Genomic DNA, 16,333 nt, shown 5'->3' with positions numbered 1-16,333 from the left:
CTGAAACCGGTTTGGATCAGTGGATAGAGCGTCGGCCTGTGGACTGAAAGGTCCCAGGTTCTATTCTGGTTAAGGGCATGTACATTGTTGGCCCATCCCCAGTGGGGGGTGTGCAAGAGGCAGCTGATCAATGATTCTCTCTCATGGATATTTCTAACTCTCTATCCCTCTCTCTTCTTCTCTGTAAAAAATCAATCAAATATAAAAATAAAAAAAAACACATCACACTCAAATCCTCTCTATACTTTACTTGTCTGTGATGTTTCTTGATTGTTGTTTGTCTGTGGTTGGAATATGAGCCCCACAAGGAGAGGAATTGTATTCGGGTTTTGGTCACTAATATATCGGAGCACTGAAAACAATGGCCAGCACACAGTAGGTCTTCAATAACTATTTGTTGGATGAGTGAATGACAGCAATGCCACAGGACACGGTGTTCTCCACATCAGCCATCATTGCTCTGTGCTGGGGATGCACGGACCAAGGAGACTCAGCTCCAAGTCTAGCAGGGGGAGGAGATGTACACACTCACGTGCCACCAAGTGCTGTAGACGCTAAGGAACCTAAGAGGCCTCAGAAAAGCGGGGGGCATTGCACTTTGGGGAGCAGTCAGAAGAATTTTCTAGAAGAATGGAAGTTTCAAGCTAAGGATTAAAGTTGGGTTATAGACAGAAAAGTGTGGGAAAAGGCACCGGGCAGGAATGGCTGTGCTGGTGTAGGAGCCTGGGAGTTGTTTGTTTGGCTGGAGTGGAGACGGGAGAAAATGCTAGAGAGGTCAGCGGGGCCATGAGATGGAAGGTCCGGAGCACCATTTAGTGGTGTTGGTGATAAGCCAACATAATCCAATATGCATTTGAGGAAACTCTGTGAAGGTGGCTGGAAGGGGGCCAGACCTGAGGCAGGGGACCAGTGAGGATGGGAGCAATGGCTGAGAGCAAAGATGAGTAGTGGGGGTGGGAGAGGCGCAGAGGTGGAGGAGGAAAGGAGCCAGGGACTTGGCTTACTAGCCAAATGAGGGATGTTAAGGGGGCCAGGTGGATGAGGGATGGTTTTCTCTCCTCTATTTCTCACTCTTCTCTGTCCCTCAATACTCACTTCCCCCTGATGATAAGTCTTTTTTTTAAATATATTTTATTGATTTTTAAAAATATATATTTTATTGATTTTTTACAGAGAGAAAGGGAGAGGGATAGAGAGTTAGAAACATCGATAAGAGAGAAACATTGATCAGCTGCCTCCTGCACATCCCCTACTGGGAATGTGCCCACAACCCAAGTATATGCCCTTGACCGGAATCAAACCTGGGACCTTTTAGTCTGCAGGCCGACGCTCTATCCACTGAGCCAAACTGGTCTCGGCATGATGACAAGTCTTGATTGTTCTATCCTCGGTATTTTAAAAACGCTTTCCTGTTCTCTCCAACCTCCTGCCTATGCCTGAATCCATACCCTCACCATCTCTTTTTCTGAACCACTGAAGTAGCTTTGCCTCCCTGACCCCTCCATGCCTCAGCCCAACAGCCACCGGCTACCAACATCATCTCCCCACACCACACATCTCGTGTCCTTCTCATGCCTTAACACCTTCAGCAGCTCCACATACTCTTCTCTACAGAGGCAAGTTAAAACCCTTAGTGTAGCATATAGTTTCCTGCCTCATCCTCAGTCTTATGTGCTCTTGCAGCCTGTGTCCCCTGCTACAGCCTGTGTCCGCCCTCCCTCAGGCTCCCTTCTCTCAGCGCACTGCTCCCCCTCTAACCTTACCTCACAAAAATGCTTGTCCATCCCGACTTCTCTAACCCCCTCCGCTGGCTCCACGTTTTCCTTTTACTGCAAGAACCCATCTGGATTCTTAAGGTTTAACACACAAAAGGTTGAGTGAAAAAACAACTTCTTACCTTTTGCGAATCACATCCCCCTTAGCACATTCTAGAAGCCCACACTCATTTGTTTTAAGCCTTAACTCCACTTCTTTGTACGTTTGGATTTGCGATCACTTTTTTGCTTCAAGTGAACGGACCTCTGTTTTCAGTTCTTGGGAAGGAACAGGGAGCTGGTGGAGCTGGTGGTGGTGGTCTGTTCACGTGCCCTTGAGGAGACCACCCACAATTGGGGCCTTAAAGACCAGGGGGGAAAAGGGGCGCATTTAAGGAGCTGGACGCAGTCTCAGCTTCAGCTCCCATTGACGAAGCACCTACTGTGTGACTGACTCGGTGAGTGCCTTCTCACTTACTCCTCAGGACGAACTTAAGTGTTGGCTATTACAGACAAAACCGCAGTTCTGAGGGCTCTGGCAATTTGCCAAAAGTCTGAGTGTAGAATGGGGGTGGGAGGGGTCTAACCTTAGAGCTCCTGACTCCCTGAGCAATGTTATTCACTCATCCCTGAGCTGAACCCTAGGCTCCAGCAAGCTCTCTACGTCTTTCCTCTCACCTTCCCTGGAGCCTCACATCCTCGTGTCTCCTGGGCTGATTCCAGAGGACAGTTTCATGAGCGCTCCCACCCAGAAGTGCGTCTTCCTTGAAAAATCCCACTTGTCACCAGAAGCCTCAAAAATTGGAAACCAAATTTCAGACCATTTCCTGGGCTGAAATTCAATACAAAATATCACCATCTCGCCTTCTCAGAAACCCATTCTCACTTTGTTTTGCCTGAAATTTTGTAACTGCGTATGTTTCTTGAGAATAGTCCTCAAGATTTCACCTGTGCTCCTATTTGTCCATGGTCTTTGGCCAAAGGCTAAAGAGTTCTCACCAGTCATTGTTCCTCCCTCCTTCCAGTGAAACAACCAAGAGGCCACTTGCTGGGGCAGGTGGGATGGGATAGCATCCTGACAACCTAAATAATAGTCACTTCCTTGAAGCAGGACCAGGGCAAGCTAAGGGTTAAATTCTCCATCCAAGTCCCAGGAGGCTTAAAAACACCAGTTCAATAGCACTGCCTCCCAATGCTATTGCCGGGGTGGTTGAGGTTGTATGGATGTGAGCATCCCCTCTTTCTCCCCACCTCTTCCTGCTCTGCAGGATAGTGATAATTCTGACCCTCACTGCAGCAAATTCTGTGGAAGCCAGGCCTGGACCCTATCATTTCAAAGAAAAGAGGACAATTATATTAATAGAACATCCAGCACAGAATTGCAGAAGACAGGAAATCTTCTAAGATTTCCTGGATCACGGACAGGAAACCATAGAAGGAAACCTTTTGTGGGAGACGAAGACTTGAGAAAAGCTCTTGGTTGGAGCCCTTTCTCTCACTGCTCCCTGGCTGGTCTACCAGGAGGACCAGCCTTTCAGGAAACTGTCAGGAATTGGTAAAATGAGACATTACCTTCACTCCACCAAGGTAGGTATGAAGGGCAGGGAACGGAGACATTTCCAGGAGAAGAATGGGGCCAGCATACATACCGATCAAAGGTTCCATTGCAAAATATGCCTGCGGAGAGAAGAAGGGAGGGGTGAACTACGGTGCTGGAGCATCAGGCCCACTGATGGAGAGAGAGGCACTGGGAGACCGGAGCCCACCTTCCGGGCATCAGAAGCTATAGTCAGCGACACAGGGACCAACATGACATCCCACTCTCCAGGAAGGTCTAGCATGAGGAACAATATGCAGACAGAATGCTAGTGCAGCCAAGCACTGTGGCTCTGTCTCACCAGCCTGACCTCTGGCAGCGGTCTCATCAATTACGTCAATGTGTACGTCACTCTGACTTCGGTTTACTTTACACGAACGGACTCTCACAGAAACTCGGGGTCAGGAGGACACTTGGAGATTCAGCCAGCACCTTATGTTCCATAACTTACTAAATACTTGTCAAACCTTCACCAGTTAGATCCTGGAAAACTCTTCCTGTGAAATGGGCAAAAGGACCAGTAGATGGAAGGGCATCTGTGGAACTGAAGTTTCTTGTCGGTCATGTTTCTCCATTTGAATAGTAACCTGTAGATTACTATGAAATATTTGGGCCACGTCAGGCTCAGGGGATGATGCACACAGCAGGCAGTGCTTGGTGATGAGAGGCTACAGAAAGGGTTTCAGGATGGAGCCCAAAGGTCTATCTGGCAGGCTCCTCATTTCTGAGAACCAAGCATCATTCCCCACCATCTGCTCCTGACTAGGCTAGATCTCAGGGTGAGCAGCAAGGTTACTGGCTTCGGGGTCCTGCAAGCGCAGATCTGCCAGATATGAGCAGCTCAGGCACCTTGCGGACCTGGCCGCCAGGGATCAGCACCCAGCATCTGTGTGAGGCGGGGCTGAGCTGCTCAGAGCGGGCTCGAGATGAAGACCTCGGAAAGCAGTATTCCTCAGAGTGGGAGATGCTTCCTGTAACGGGTCAAGCTTCGACTGCTGCCTGCCTGGGCTGAAGGAATCGGTCCAGGGAGAAGGGGGCAGCTTGCAGGTTGGCACTGCCTTTGGGTCAGGAAAATGAACGGAGAGTTTCCAGTGTCTGTCAGCCTCCAGGGCCTGAGTGAAATGATCTGCAGGAAGCCCAGAAGACAAGGAGCTTTTAGCCACGGTCCCCAGCGCTCAGAGGCAGTGAGCCAATGCTCCTTATTAATTTTATTTTTTCTTTAAAAAGTAAAAAATCTGGACACACTGAAAGAGTCAGTATGTGGGTAGGAGAAGCAGTGGACTGACCAAGCTACTAGCAAACCTGAACCTGAACATGGTGCAGACCTGGATAAAAGAAATGCTGTGACTCAGTTCCCACCTGAGACTGAAGACCCCCCAGCCCACTCAGCACACATTCAGGAGATTCCCTGGTTAATCTATGACAGTGGCTCAAGTGATGTGATTGGGTGGTGAGTGTGCTGTGACAGGTGGCTTTCATCAAAGATGCCACAGGTATATGTACCTCATCTCACTTGTCCTTTTACTGTAAGAGTTGGAGATTCCTCTCTGGAACCCGTGTAAGCCTTTGTAATTGTCTGACCAACCAAACATGGCAGAAGGCACTTCTGAAGTTGGGTCATAAAATGAGACCTGACCTGTGGTCATGCTTGCCCTGGGAACCCAGCCAATGTGCTGTGAGGAGGCCCAGGCCACGTGGAACTTTTCTGGCCCACATCCCCAGCTCGACTCTCAGCTGAGAGCCAGCGCCAACCCACCGACATGGGTGTGAACGAGACTTCAGATGATTTCACCCCAGCCTCTGAGTCTTCCAGATGTTGTAGATCAAAACCAAGCCATCCCCAATGTGCTCAGCCTGAGACATAGCAAATGATTTTTATTATTGTTTAAAGACAATAAGCCTTGGGACCATTTGTTACACAGCCATAAATAACGAATACGTGTGCTTACCAGAAGGTACTTTGAGTAAGTCTCTCAGGCACTTCTCTCTGTACTGAGCCCACTTTCGAGTTGTCTCCTCAAGGAGAGATCCTGTAACCTGAGCAGAAAACACTGTGTTGACCCCTATTTAGCTGCAAGCACAGAAGTGGCCTTGTGATCGACTAATATCATGATTCTCAAACCTTCCACCAAGAAATAGAATTTGTTTGGCATCTTATGTCCTATTTAAAAGATACATATAAATTTTATATTTACTCCATAATCTAGTCATGGTGGTTTCAATACAACTATAAAAGGTTTGTTGTTGTTGTTTTTTCCCAAAGTCTTTAAGAAAGGCTTACATCTCAAGAGGATGCAATATGCTCATCCTGAATTTTCATATCTGACCAGATGAATAGTTGCTGGCTTCAAAGACCATGTGGATGTCAAAGAGAGGGGCAGCACACTCAATCGTGTGTCAGAGAAGGGCCAGAGAAGTTGCAGGGGTCTGTACCCCAGCCTCAGTGTCCACCTCACCCCAGCCCAGCCCACCTCGGTGCCTGAAGGTTCAGAGTCAAAGACAGTGGGCAGATAGATGCTCTGTTACTGAAGGCTTTGGGATTTTTTTCTTTTTGACATTAAACTATCTCATCCCATAGAAACTTAGTTATACAGAATATTTTTTTTTTTTGCTTTCTTGGAGATTGGATTATCTAACAACTTCTAACTGTGTACCACTTCATATATATATATTACTGATTTTTTTATAGAGAGGAAAGGAGAGAAATAGAGAGCTAGAAACATCGATGAAAGAGGAACATCGACCAGTTGCCTCCTGCACACCCCCACTGGGGATGTGCCTGCAACCAAGGTACATGCCCTTGACCGGAATTGAACCTGGGACCCTTCAGTCCGTAGGCCAACGCTCTATACATTGAGCCAAACCGGTTTCGGCAACACAGTGGACTCTTGAACCACATGGGCTTAGGGTTTGGATACCACACCCCACGCAGTCAGAAATCCATGTATAACTTTTAATTTCCCCGAAACCTAGCTGTCCTCTGGTGTCTGTGGAGGACTGGTTCCAGGACCCCCTGCAGATGCCAACTCTGCAGTTGTTCAAGTCCCCTAAATAAAACGGTGCAGGTCAATGCATACAGCCAGCCCTCCACATCCTCAGACTCACACCTACAGATCAAAACAGTCCGGGTATTTATTTTTAAAATTCACATATAAATGGATCCATGCAGTTCAAACCCATAGTGTTCAAGGGTTGACTGTATATATTGGCCGGCATACAAGGTCAAGTGACATTCTTACCTGCTTCCAAACAGATTCTTTCCCTACTGGCTCAGTGCTGGCACCACTGTCGTCTCAGTCACAAACCAGAAACCAGGAGCTGTCCTCTGCTCCTCTCCCTCACCTCCACATTCTGTCCTACGTTTCTGTCCAGCCTTGCCTCCCATTTCCTCCACCTCTGGCCTGGTGCCACTGTCTCCCCTTCCCACTGTTCCAGCAACAGGTCCACAGGGCAGACTGAGGGCAGAGCTCTCTTGCCTAAAGTCTTGCATCCTTGGCTTTGTTGACTCAAGATTTCACTCAACCACCCAGTCCAAGTCTCTCAACTTCAGTCCTGCTCTTCCACAACTTCTCATCTTTGTACTTTCTCCCACCCTTGTCTTCACTTAGCTCTCTCTCTACTCATTTCTCAAGCCTCCACTCAAGCCTCCACTCAAGCCTGTGAGCCCTGGCCACCCTTGACCACCTCTCTTACTGAAGTCTTGAGCTGGTAAGCCTTCTTTCCAGTGTTTTTTGACACTACACCTGACCGAGTCCTATGGCCCATCACATTGTACTGCCATCGGCGAGTGACTTGTCCATCGCTTTCATTACCCCATACATTCTGTGAGGGCTGAGATATGCCTTTCATCTCTGAGTACAAGGCCCTACCTAGCACAGGGCTGGAGTTATTGTCCTCATTCTCCCACTAAAGAAACAGAGGCACAATTGCGGGGTGAGGGGGACATGAACATGGAATCTGGGCTAAGATCAGCCCGGTAATCAGTTGGCTTTGAGGCTTTGTTTCCCTCATGAGGATGACCAAACTCATGTGCTCTCTTGACCAGGTAGATAACCTGAACGAACGAAGTAGACAGGTACAACAATAGGGAGTGAGGAACTGTTGTAAATTGGGCAAATACTCCACCTAAAGGTATTCAAACACACACACACACACCCTGAACAAAACAAAACCAACAAGAAAAAACAACAACCCATAGAACAAATGAAACAAACAAAAATCACAACTCTTATGAGCTTAACCAGTAGCCAGTTTTCACTTCCTGAGTAATTAGTCCAATCTTGCCCGCCCCCCCCCCCCCCCCGCCCCGCAATATTACAGCACTCATGATCACATGTGTGAGTAGTTCTTTGCATTTCTTTCAGAGCATCACGGCCAACTTTTTGAAAAACAAATACTGTCATTCTTAGACTAGAGGGTCCCAAACTTTCTCAATTCCTGTTGCCTTTGGTGTCTCAATAATTATTCCACAGCACCCTTATGCTAAAAGAAATATCTAGCGTTCCACTTATTAAGCAGGTAGGTCCAAACAGCTCAGTAAGTACTTACATCCTAACAACTTAGTGCCCACTGGAGAGCGCACAACTTCTCAAACCTAAGACTCAGACCAGACACCACCACCTTGGTTCCACATTGACTTTTGTGCAGTACTTGCTCTTTATCACAGCAACTTCAGAAAACCCAGCTTTGCACAAACACAACGTCTTCGAAAGGAATGCAGCATGATATAATATTGAAACCATGAACTACCTCAAGTTAGTAATTCACACAGCATCTGGCAGATGTCACGGATCGCTGCTTCCCTCAAAAAATTAAAATATCTTACAGCACCCCTGTGAACTCACAGCATGCCCTGGGGCACCTTAGCACACCAGTTGGGAACCCTGAGATTAGCCAATAAATGATGATGATGGTGATATTGATGATGACATAATTGGCATGTATCCCTTGGTTTCCGTTCTTAATGAGTTTTGAATCCCCATTAGTAATATATCTCTCTGCGAATGGCCCAAGAGGCAAATGGAAGTTTATTAACACGTTAGGACACATGTGTCAAACACAAGGCCCGCGGGCCAAATCCAGCCCGCCAGGCCTTGCAATGTGGCCCGCACCGCGCTGTCATCACTGCACTCCGCTGTCAGTTTATGACATTGTCAGTTTATGACTGTTCAGTAAACCATTCGGCCCGCGATTTAGGCTGGATTTTAGATTTTGGCCCCTTCTCTGATTGAGTTCGACACCCCTACGTTAGGATGTTTTGCATCCTAATGGGACCATAAGTAACTCTATATTGTTTTTATAAGTTTAGCAGAGAAGTTGATAAATAAATTGTAAACTTCCAGAATCTTCCAAGTCATAAAAGTAAGACCTTTCTTGGCTAAAGGGCTGTGTGTGTGCTTGGGGCCCTCCCTGGGACCTGGCTGAGGAAGAGACAATAAAACCAGTCCTTTATGTGAGATGTCCCTGGATAAACACTCCCCCACCCCTGCTCTTTGCCATGACTAATGGCCATGCTCAAAAACAGAAAAGAAGACAAACCATAAGAAACACTAAAACACTGAATTTAGTCAGTCTAGGACAGTGGTCGGCAAACGCATTAGTCAACAGAGCCAAATATCAACAGTACAACGTTTGAAATTTCTTTGGAGAGCCAAATTTTTTAAACTTAAACTTCTTCTAACACCACTTCTTCACAATAGACTCTCCCAGGCCGTGGTATTTTGTGGAAGAGCCACACTCAAGGGGCCAAAGAGCCACATGTGGCTCGAGAGCCGAAATTTGCCGACCACGGGTTTAGGAGAGCCAGGCAAACTCTGACTGTCTCCCCAGGTGCATGTCCTAAGACACAAGAGGCAAATCCAAGTTCAATCACAGCCAGGTCCAAACAGTAAAGAGGAAAGGAGGTACACGGGTGATGTTTCTTCTGGAAAAGTCCAGCTCAAGTCTGATTCCTCTTTCTCTTGCTTACATAACAGCATCAATGACTAATTTGGCTGAGAAGGGATTCAGGGAAACATTCTTCTGTTGACTTGCTTTAAATACATCTTCTAATATTACTTGTCACAGAAGGAATATATGTCATTGTAAATAAAATTAAAATTACAGATAAGCAAAAAGGGAGAAGATAAAAGCCCAACGTTACTACTCAGAAGTTATTATCTCTGCACACGGGCATCCTTGTTCTTCTCTTTTTTATTTTAACCAAAAAGGAAATTGTGCTGTTCTGGGGCCTCTTTTTCACTGAGAGATACATTCTTCTAAAACACCATTTTAACAGCTACAGTCATTTTCTGGGGATGAATGTGGTATAATTTATTTTTAAATTCTCTAGCTTTGGACGTCTATGTTGCTTTAGCTTTTTGCTAATATAAATGATGCTGTAATGAAAATACTCTGAATTAAACACATGAGCACATCTTTATTAGGAGACATTTCTTGAGTTGGAATTTCTGGGTCATAAAGTACACATTTTTAGAGGGTTTGATAACGTACTTACGCCAATCTATCATCCTAGCCAAATAAAACTTTTTTTTAACCTAAAAATGTACCTTCTTACAATCCCATCAGCCATGTATGAAAGAGCACGAACTCACTTCTTGAATAGTCTTAAAGAGTTTGTGTTTCGATGCCCAAGGCAACTGCTAATTAGCTTAAATGAGTTGTAAGGAGGGGGAGGCAGAAGGGGGCGACAGAATTATTTCTCTCCTTGAATTTAGAAACAAAACTATCCCTGAGAATTTCTCATTACGTGGATTTTTATAAAGACATCCTGCCAGGAAACACACCACAGTCATTTATAATCCACGCGGAGAGAGCATCTCAGAGCAAAATTCAGCATGGAAGTCTGCACCACGCCTTGTCATGTAAGCATGTGGAGAAGACTAGGGGCTTTGAGACAGAACCAGGAGGAGGGCCATCAGGATGACAGACACACTGCCGGACAGACAGAGGGCAGAGGCTCTGAAAACAGACTGGGTGGCGGAGCGGGGCCGGAACATGCTAACAGGCACATGAGTGATTATGAACGTTGGGTGAAGGGGCGGCTTTGTCAGTGGCATAAGCCGGCCTGAGGCCCCGCAGTCTGCTGTTCGAACAGATAAATACCCGTATGCCAGCAGCTTGCAAGGGATGCTGGGGAAGAAAGGGCGCATTTCCTCAAGCACACAATGGCCTCCTGGCTCACGAGCTACATGATCACCTGTGATTACTTAACTCCTGTGAATCTCCATCTCCCCTTCTGTAAAATGGGTTCAGTAATCGTCCTTTCTCAGAGGCTCGGTGTGGGTTTGAGCAAGGTGATTTACGATAAGTGCAAGTTCAGCAGTGCCTGGTCCTCGTAGGCCATCAGTGCCTCGCTGTGGGTAGAATTGTGGTCGGCAAATTGTGGCACTTGAGCCACATGTGGCTCTTTGGCCCCTTGAGTGTGGCTTTTCCACAAAATACCACGGCCTGGGCGAGTCTATGTTGAAGAAGTGGTATTAGAAGAAGTTTAAGTTTAAAAAATTTGGCTCTCCAAAGAAATTTCAATCGTTGCACTGTTGATATTTGGCTCTGTTGACTAATGAGTTTGCCAACCACTGGGGTAGAAGGTGAAGAAAACTAGACAGTTAGCTGAATCTATTCAGTTTTACTGTGAGATAGAGAACTGAAGCAAGAGTCAGGGTTCTGTGTCAACCTTCCCATTGGCCCTGTTAGAGGCAGGCCGCAGTCACCTGCCCCTCGGAAATGTTCTGGACACTGACCACGAGGCTGTCACCATGCATGGATGGTGACCATGGATGGGCTCGTGCCTGCAGTCTGCTATGAGGGCCTGGAGTCAGCTTGGAGAGAGCTGTGATGCTCTAATTCAGTAGGGGGGTCCTGCCTGCTTGCTCCTGGGCTAGCACCAGAGAAAGCCTGGTTGGTGACCACATGAGAGCCGGTACCCAGCCCTCCCTCTAGGGGGCAGCAGGGGTTTAGGACTTGGAGGTGCATAAGGACCAAAGGAATAAGAGAACATTCCTCAAGGCCCCTCCTTTACTCAGATGAATGGAACTGGATTTCTTCGCATGGCAGCCCCGGATAGCACAGGAACCTTGGAAAGGGAAGGTTCCAGCAGCTTAGATGAGAATAAGACAAGCTACCGGAATGCCCGACTAAAGAGAACGGTTACATACATTAGAATACCTCCTTAAAGCCCTTAAACCTCATGCCATGGAGCTACCTTTACTGACAAGCATTAATCCCCGAGACTCAGTTTCCTCATCTGTAAAATGGGATGAAAGAATTCCCCTCACAGGGCTGCTGACAGCCTGGCACCGAACCTGCTGCATAGTAAGTGGTCAAAAAATGCTAGCCTGTGTTCTTAGTGCATTTTGTTAAGAAAAAAAGCATATTGTGAGATAACAGCTATGATTAGATCCTGTGTTGTTGTTTTTAAAAAAGAGACATAAATAAATCGTAGAAGTATGAGCGCCAAAATGTGAATGAGGGTGACCTCTGGGTGGTGGCATCACAGTGAGCTGTCATCTGTTATTTATCCCTCTTCGGATTTTATAAATTTATTTTTTAAAACAATGGACATCCTATACTTCTATAATGAGAAGGAAGGAGGGAAAGGAGGGGAAAAAAAGGAAAGAAAAGGAAAAAAAAAAAAAAAAGAGCTACCCATTCACCCTACACCCTCACATGTAAGAGGATGATGAAAGCAGACAGGAGGTTATATACAGTGAGTTTAAATGCTATTTAGAGTTCGTACTGACCTGGGGAAAGATTATACTAGGACAAAAAGGGGAAAGTAGGATGCAAACGTTTTCTACATCATCATCTCAGCTGTGTCAAAAGTGCAAAGAGAAAGGATTTGAGGGAAATATGCCAGAATATTCACAGTGATGGCCTCTGGATGCTGGAATTAGATTGCCTTTATACTGTCTTACATTTTCCAAATTGCCTACAAGAGGCCTTGACTGCTTCTGTAATCAGAAAGAACGTACCACCGATAACGATAACAACAATAATAATGAAAACCGCTCTTACTTGCTTGACGGAAACCAGAAGCAGCAGCGCGAGGAAGGGCCGCGCAGGGGACTGGAGAGAGCGCTTCCCACGGGAGGGGAGCGCGCTGGCCCCCGGGGAGGCAGGGACGGGGGTGGGCGACACCCAGACCCCCGGCCGGGGCCCCGAGGTCCTCCTCCCGGGCCCTCTCCTGCTCGGTTCCAGCCTCATCTTCCTCGCAGCACCTTCACAAGGGCTGGCACATCTGTCTGACAGCCCACGATGCACCGCAGGCAGCCCCCGGTCGCATCCCTCAGTGTGCGGCGAGGAAATGTTTGCACAAAGTCTCTCCACCCCGCGTCAAGAGCGTCTGGACCCGGCTGGACCAATCTACTGACTCTCCATCGTTTCTCATCAACCGTGGCTCAGCCCCGTCCGCCCCCCCGAGGCAGCGAGAGTTTTCCCAGACCTCCCCCAAGTCGGCTGTGCTTTCTGGGACGTCCCCTGCGGAGGCACAGGAGCAAAAGCCAAGTGGCCCGTAGGGTCCACCCCCGAGGCCTGGCCGTGGCAGGCTCGGGTTCGAACAGCGGAGGAACAGCCAGCAGAAAGGATGGGCCTCGAGCCAATTCTGAGGAGGGCATTTTCATGATGGAGACATGTTTTGCTAAGGTGTTAAGATTGCCCAGGCCGGGCTGAGCCCAGCCGCAGAGGCTGTCCAGGCCTCCGTGGGCTCTGTCTGTGCCAAGACTTCACAAGAAACAGCTGCCTGGCCCAGGAGAGCAGCTCCTGACCCAGGGTCTGAGGCAAACACCCAATCAGTGGCCCGAGCTCAGTCTACACGGTGGCACAGCAACTCGCTGGGAAGTCAGCTACGCCCTCCCCTGCACTGCCCACTTGTTCTGCACACATCACTCAGCTCGCCCGGTGGACCTTTCTCTGGAATACGTGAGCCACCACTTACCACCGCATGTGCGCTTCCCCTTCACAGTTCACATTTACAGAAGCTTTTCTCCCAACATCCGATTTCATTCGTCCCCACGATACTCCTGTGAGGACCTGATATTTCTCCATGTGACAGCTGGGAAACCGAGGTTCGGAGACGTTAAGTTACTTGCCCAAGGCCACACAGCAAGTAAATGGCAGAGCCAAGACACTCCCCCACGTCCTCTGACCAGTCCCCTGACCTCAGCTATTTGGTAAGTTGCCTTATCTTACCCTGACTCTCCAGGCAGCTCCGTTTCTCTAGTGGTCTCCTCACCGTGCCTCTGGAAGGCTCTGCGTGGCCCTGCTCACCTCACCTCTCCCAGCCCAGCTCCCAGATCCCCCGCCACGCTTTCCCCGCCTCCAGGACTGGAGGCCCAGGGACCACGTCCTGACTGGAGGAGAGGCAGGGCAGCAGGAACTCAGCGTGGTCCACTTATCTGAGTGAGTGAATTCTGAGCAGCTGGAGAGAAGCAGATGAGCAGCCCTTCATAGAAATCGTTGCAAGTCTGGAAACTACATGTGGCAAGGTTTTAATCCTTAGCAATGAATGCTCATAATGAGCAAAGACCCCCCCCCAAATGGACTCTTTAATGATGCTGCCTCTGTAACCAATGTGGCCATCTCTTGGGGACTACAGAGAAAAGGATGAAGTGACATAGAGGGAGAGACGAGTCCACATAGGTATGGCTGTAGTTATTCTGCAACTGCCCCTTTAAGGGGTACTAGGCTCTACAGCAGGGGTTCTCAACCTGTGTTTTCCAATGGTCTTACCCACAGGTTGAGAACCGCTAGCAGGGTTGCCTAAGACCTTTGGAAAACACGGATATTTACATTATGATTCATTAACAGTAGCAAAATTGCAGTTATGAAGTAGCAACAAAAATAATTTTATGGTTGGAGGTCACCACAACATGAGGAACTGTATTAAAAGGTGGCGGCATTAGGAAGGTTGAGAACCACTGCTTTAGAGGCTCCAGGATAGGGCTGAATTCTGTGCCCATGTGGGTGGGGCACCCTCTCCTGTTCTGCACGGCATCTGGGCCTGAAGCAGGCCTCCTGCACCTCGAGTCTCTCAAAGCCCATCGAAGAGGAAGTCCCTCCTTGAGGGGCAGGGCAGGGAACCATGCAGGCCCCGGGATTCCCCAAATCCAGCGCTGAGGCCCCTGCTCAGTGCAAAGGGCAAAGGTGGGGAGACTATACCCAGAAACTCACCCAAACCGACACTGATCTTCCCTCAAAAGCTAGCGCACGCACACACACACACACACACACACACACACACACACACACCAAAGCCAAAAGGTGGAAACAAGCCAACTTCGCACCAGATGAGCAGGTATGCAAGACGTGGCACATCCACTCAATGGGGTATTACTCAGTCTTAGAAAGGAAGGAAATTCTGACACAAGTAAACACAATGGACTGTGAGGACATTATCCTAAGTGAGATAAGCCAGGCATAAAAAGGCAAATTCCACTTATACCCAGAGGGATCAGATTCATAGACACAGAGAGTGATGAGGTGGTGGCCCGGCGGGCTGGAGAGGAAGATGGGGAGTCAGCGTTGAATGGGTACAGCATCTCAGTTTCCCAATGTGGGAGATGGATTGCACAATCTGTATTTTACTACAACTTAAAAAAATGGAAGTTCCTCCTAACCTCTACGCCCTGGGGAGCACTGTGATGGAGCACGCCCAGCCCTGTGCGTTCTCACGAGGCCCCTCAGGCCACTGCGCTCACGTGGATGCCACAGGCTGGCGTGAACCGACTCCCCAGAGAGCATCACAGAAGCCTGTGAGCTGCCAGGTGGCAGAGCTGGGAAGGGTGGGTACCACGACCAGGAGGGAGGAGGGGCCACTGTTCATCCTCACACTGCACACGGCACTCAGCCACAGACAGGGCCCAGGGGCAGCAGGCACTGGTCCTCCTCCCCGTCTGCCTGGCCCTGGCCTCCTCCCTTACCGCCCTGGGCAGCAGACACTGTTAGGAGAGAGGCGAAGCGGCCGTGCCAGGACCACACAGGAGAGCGGGCTGCATTCATTTCAGCAGGGGCAGGGCAACGGCAGGAAGGACAATGAGAGCTGGGCTGTGCAGTACATTTGGGAGATGGAGGAGGATGAAAGTTCACGGAGCACAGGCTGCACACGGGGCTCTGGCAGTCCTGCGAGGAGGGCCTCAGCTGTGCAGGTGAGTGTGCCCACAGGTGAGCGTGCTTACAGGTGAGCGTGCCCACAGGAGAGCATGCTCACAGGTGAGCGTGCCCACAGGTGAGTGTGTGCCCACAGGTGAGCATGCCCACAGGTGAGTGTGTGCCCACAGGTGAGCGTGCTCACAGGTGAGTGTGCCCACAGGTGAGCGTGCCCACAGGTGAGCGTGCCCACAGGTGAGTGTGTGCCCACAGGTGAGCGTGCTCACAGGTGAGCGTGCCCACAGGTGAGTGTGTGCCCACAGGTGAGTGTGCTCACAGGTGAGTGTGCCCACAGGTGAGCGTGCCCACAGGTGAGCGTGCCCACAGGTGAGTGTGCCCACAGGTGAGCGTGCCCACAGGTGAGCGTGCCTGCAGACTCCAGGGGTGAGCACAGGGCAGTGTTCACCAGCAGGAGCTCTGCACAGGCTGCCTGGGTTCGAATTGCAGCTTGGCTGCCAACAGCCTGTATGTCTCCTTGAGCAAGACCCTTCACCACTCTGAGCCTCAGTTTCCCATCTATGGACTAGAAACAATAGCAGCATAAAGATTATATGGCCAGATTCAAACAAAGCACTTGCAACAGTGCCTGACACAGTGCAGATATTTCTTAAACACTAGAGGCCTGGTGCACGGATTCGTGCACCGGTGGAGTCCCTCAGCCTGACCTGTGGGGATCTCTGACATCCCCCGAGGGGTCCCAGATTGCAAGAGGGTGAAGGTCAGGCTGAGGGACCCCACCGGTGCACAATTGGGGTGGGGAGAAACTCTGGGAGAGCTCCAGGATGTGTCTGGCCTGTCTTGCCCAGTCCTGATTAACCAGACCCCAGTAGCAAGCTGA

General features: G+C 49.0%; 1 protein-coding gene across 1 annotated transcript in view; it reads right to left on the bottom strand.

Moving 5' to 3' along the window:
* The window catches only part of GLP2R (glucagon like peptide 2 receptor), a gene marked incomplete at its 5' end in the record, with an annotated part of 50,381 nt that extends 37,642 nt beyond the window's left edge, over positions 1 to 12,739 (bottom strand). Inside the window, 4 exon segments of the mRNA XM_084863937.1 lie at positions 3,327 to 3,431; positions 5,301 to 5,388; positions 12,367 to 12,681; positions 12,683 to 12,739. Of these exon segments, the coding sequence (XP_084720063.1) occupies positions 3,327 to 3,431; positions 5,301 to 5,388; positions 12,367 to 12,681; positions 12,683 to 12,739 (565 nt within the window).
* Between the last annotated feature and the right edge of the window lie 3,594 nt (positions 12,740 to 16,333).

The sequence above is a fragment of the Pipistrellus hanaki genome (assembly GCF_964339955.1).
Source record: "Pipistrellus hanaki genome assembly, chromosome: 16".
Lineage (NCBI taxonomy): Eukaryota > Metazoa > Chordata > Mammalia > Chiroptera > Vespertilionidae > Pipistrellus > Pipistrellus hanaki.
Note: the sequence above shows the minus strand (reverse complement) of the source record. Positions and strands in the feature narration are given on the sequence as shown.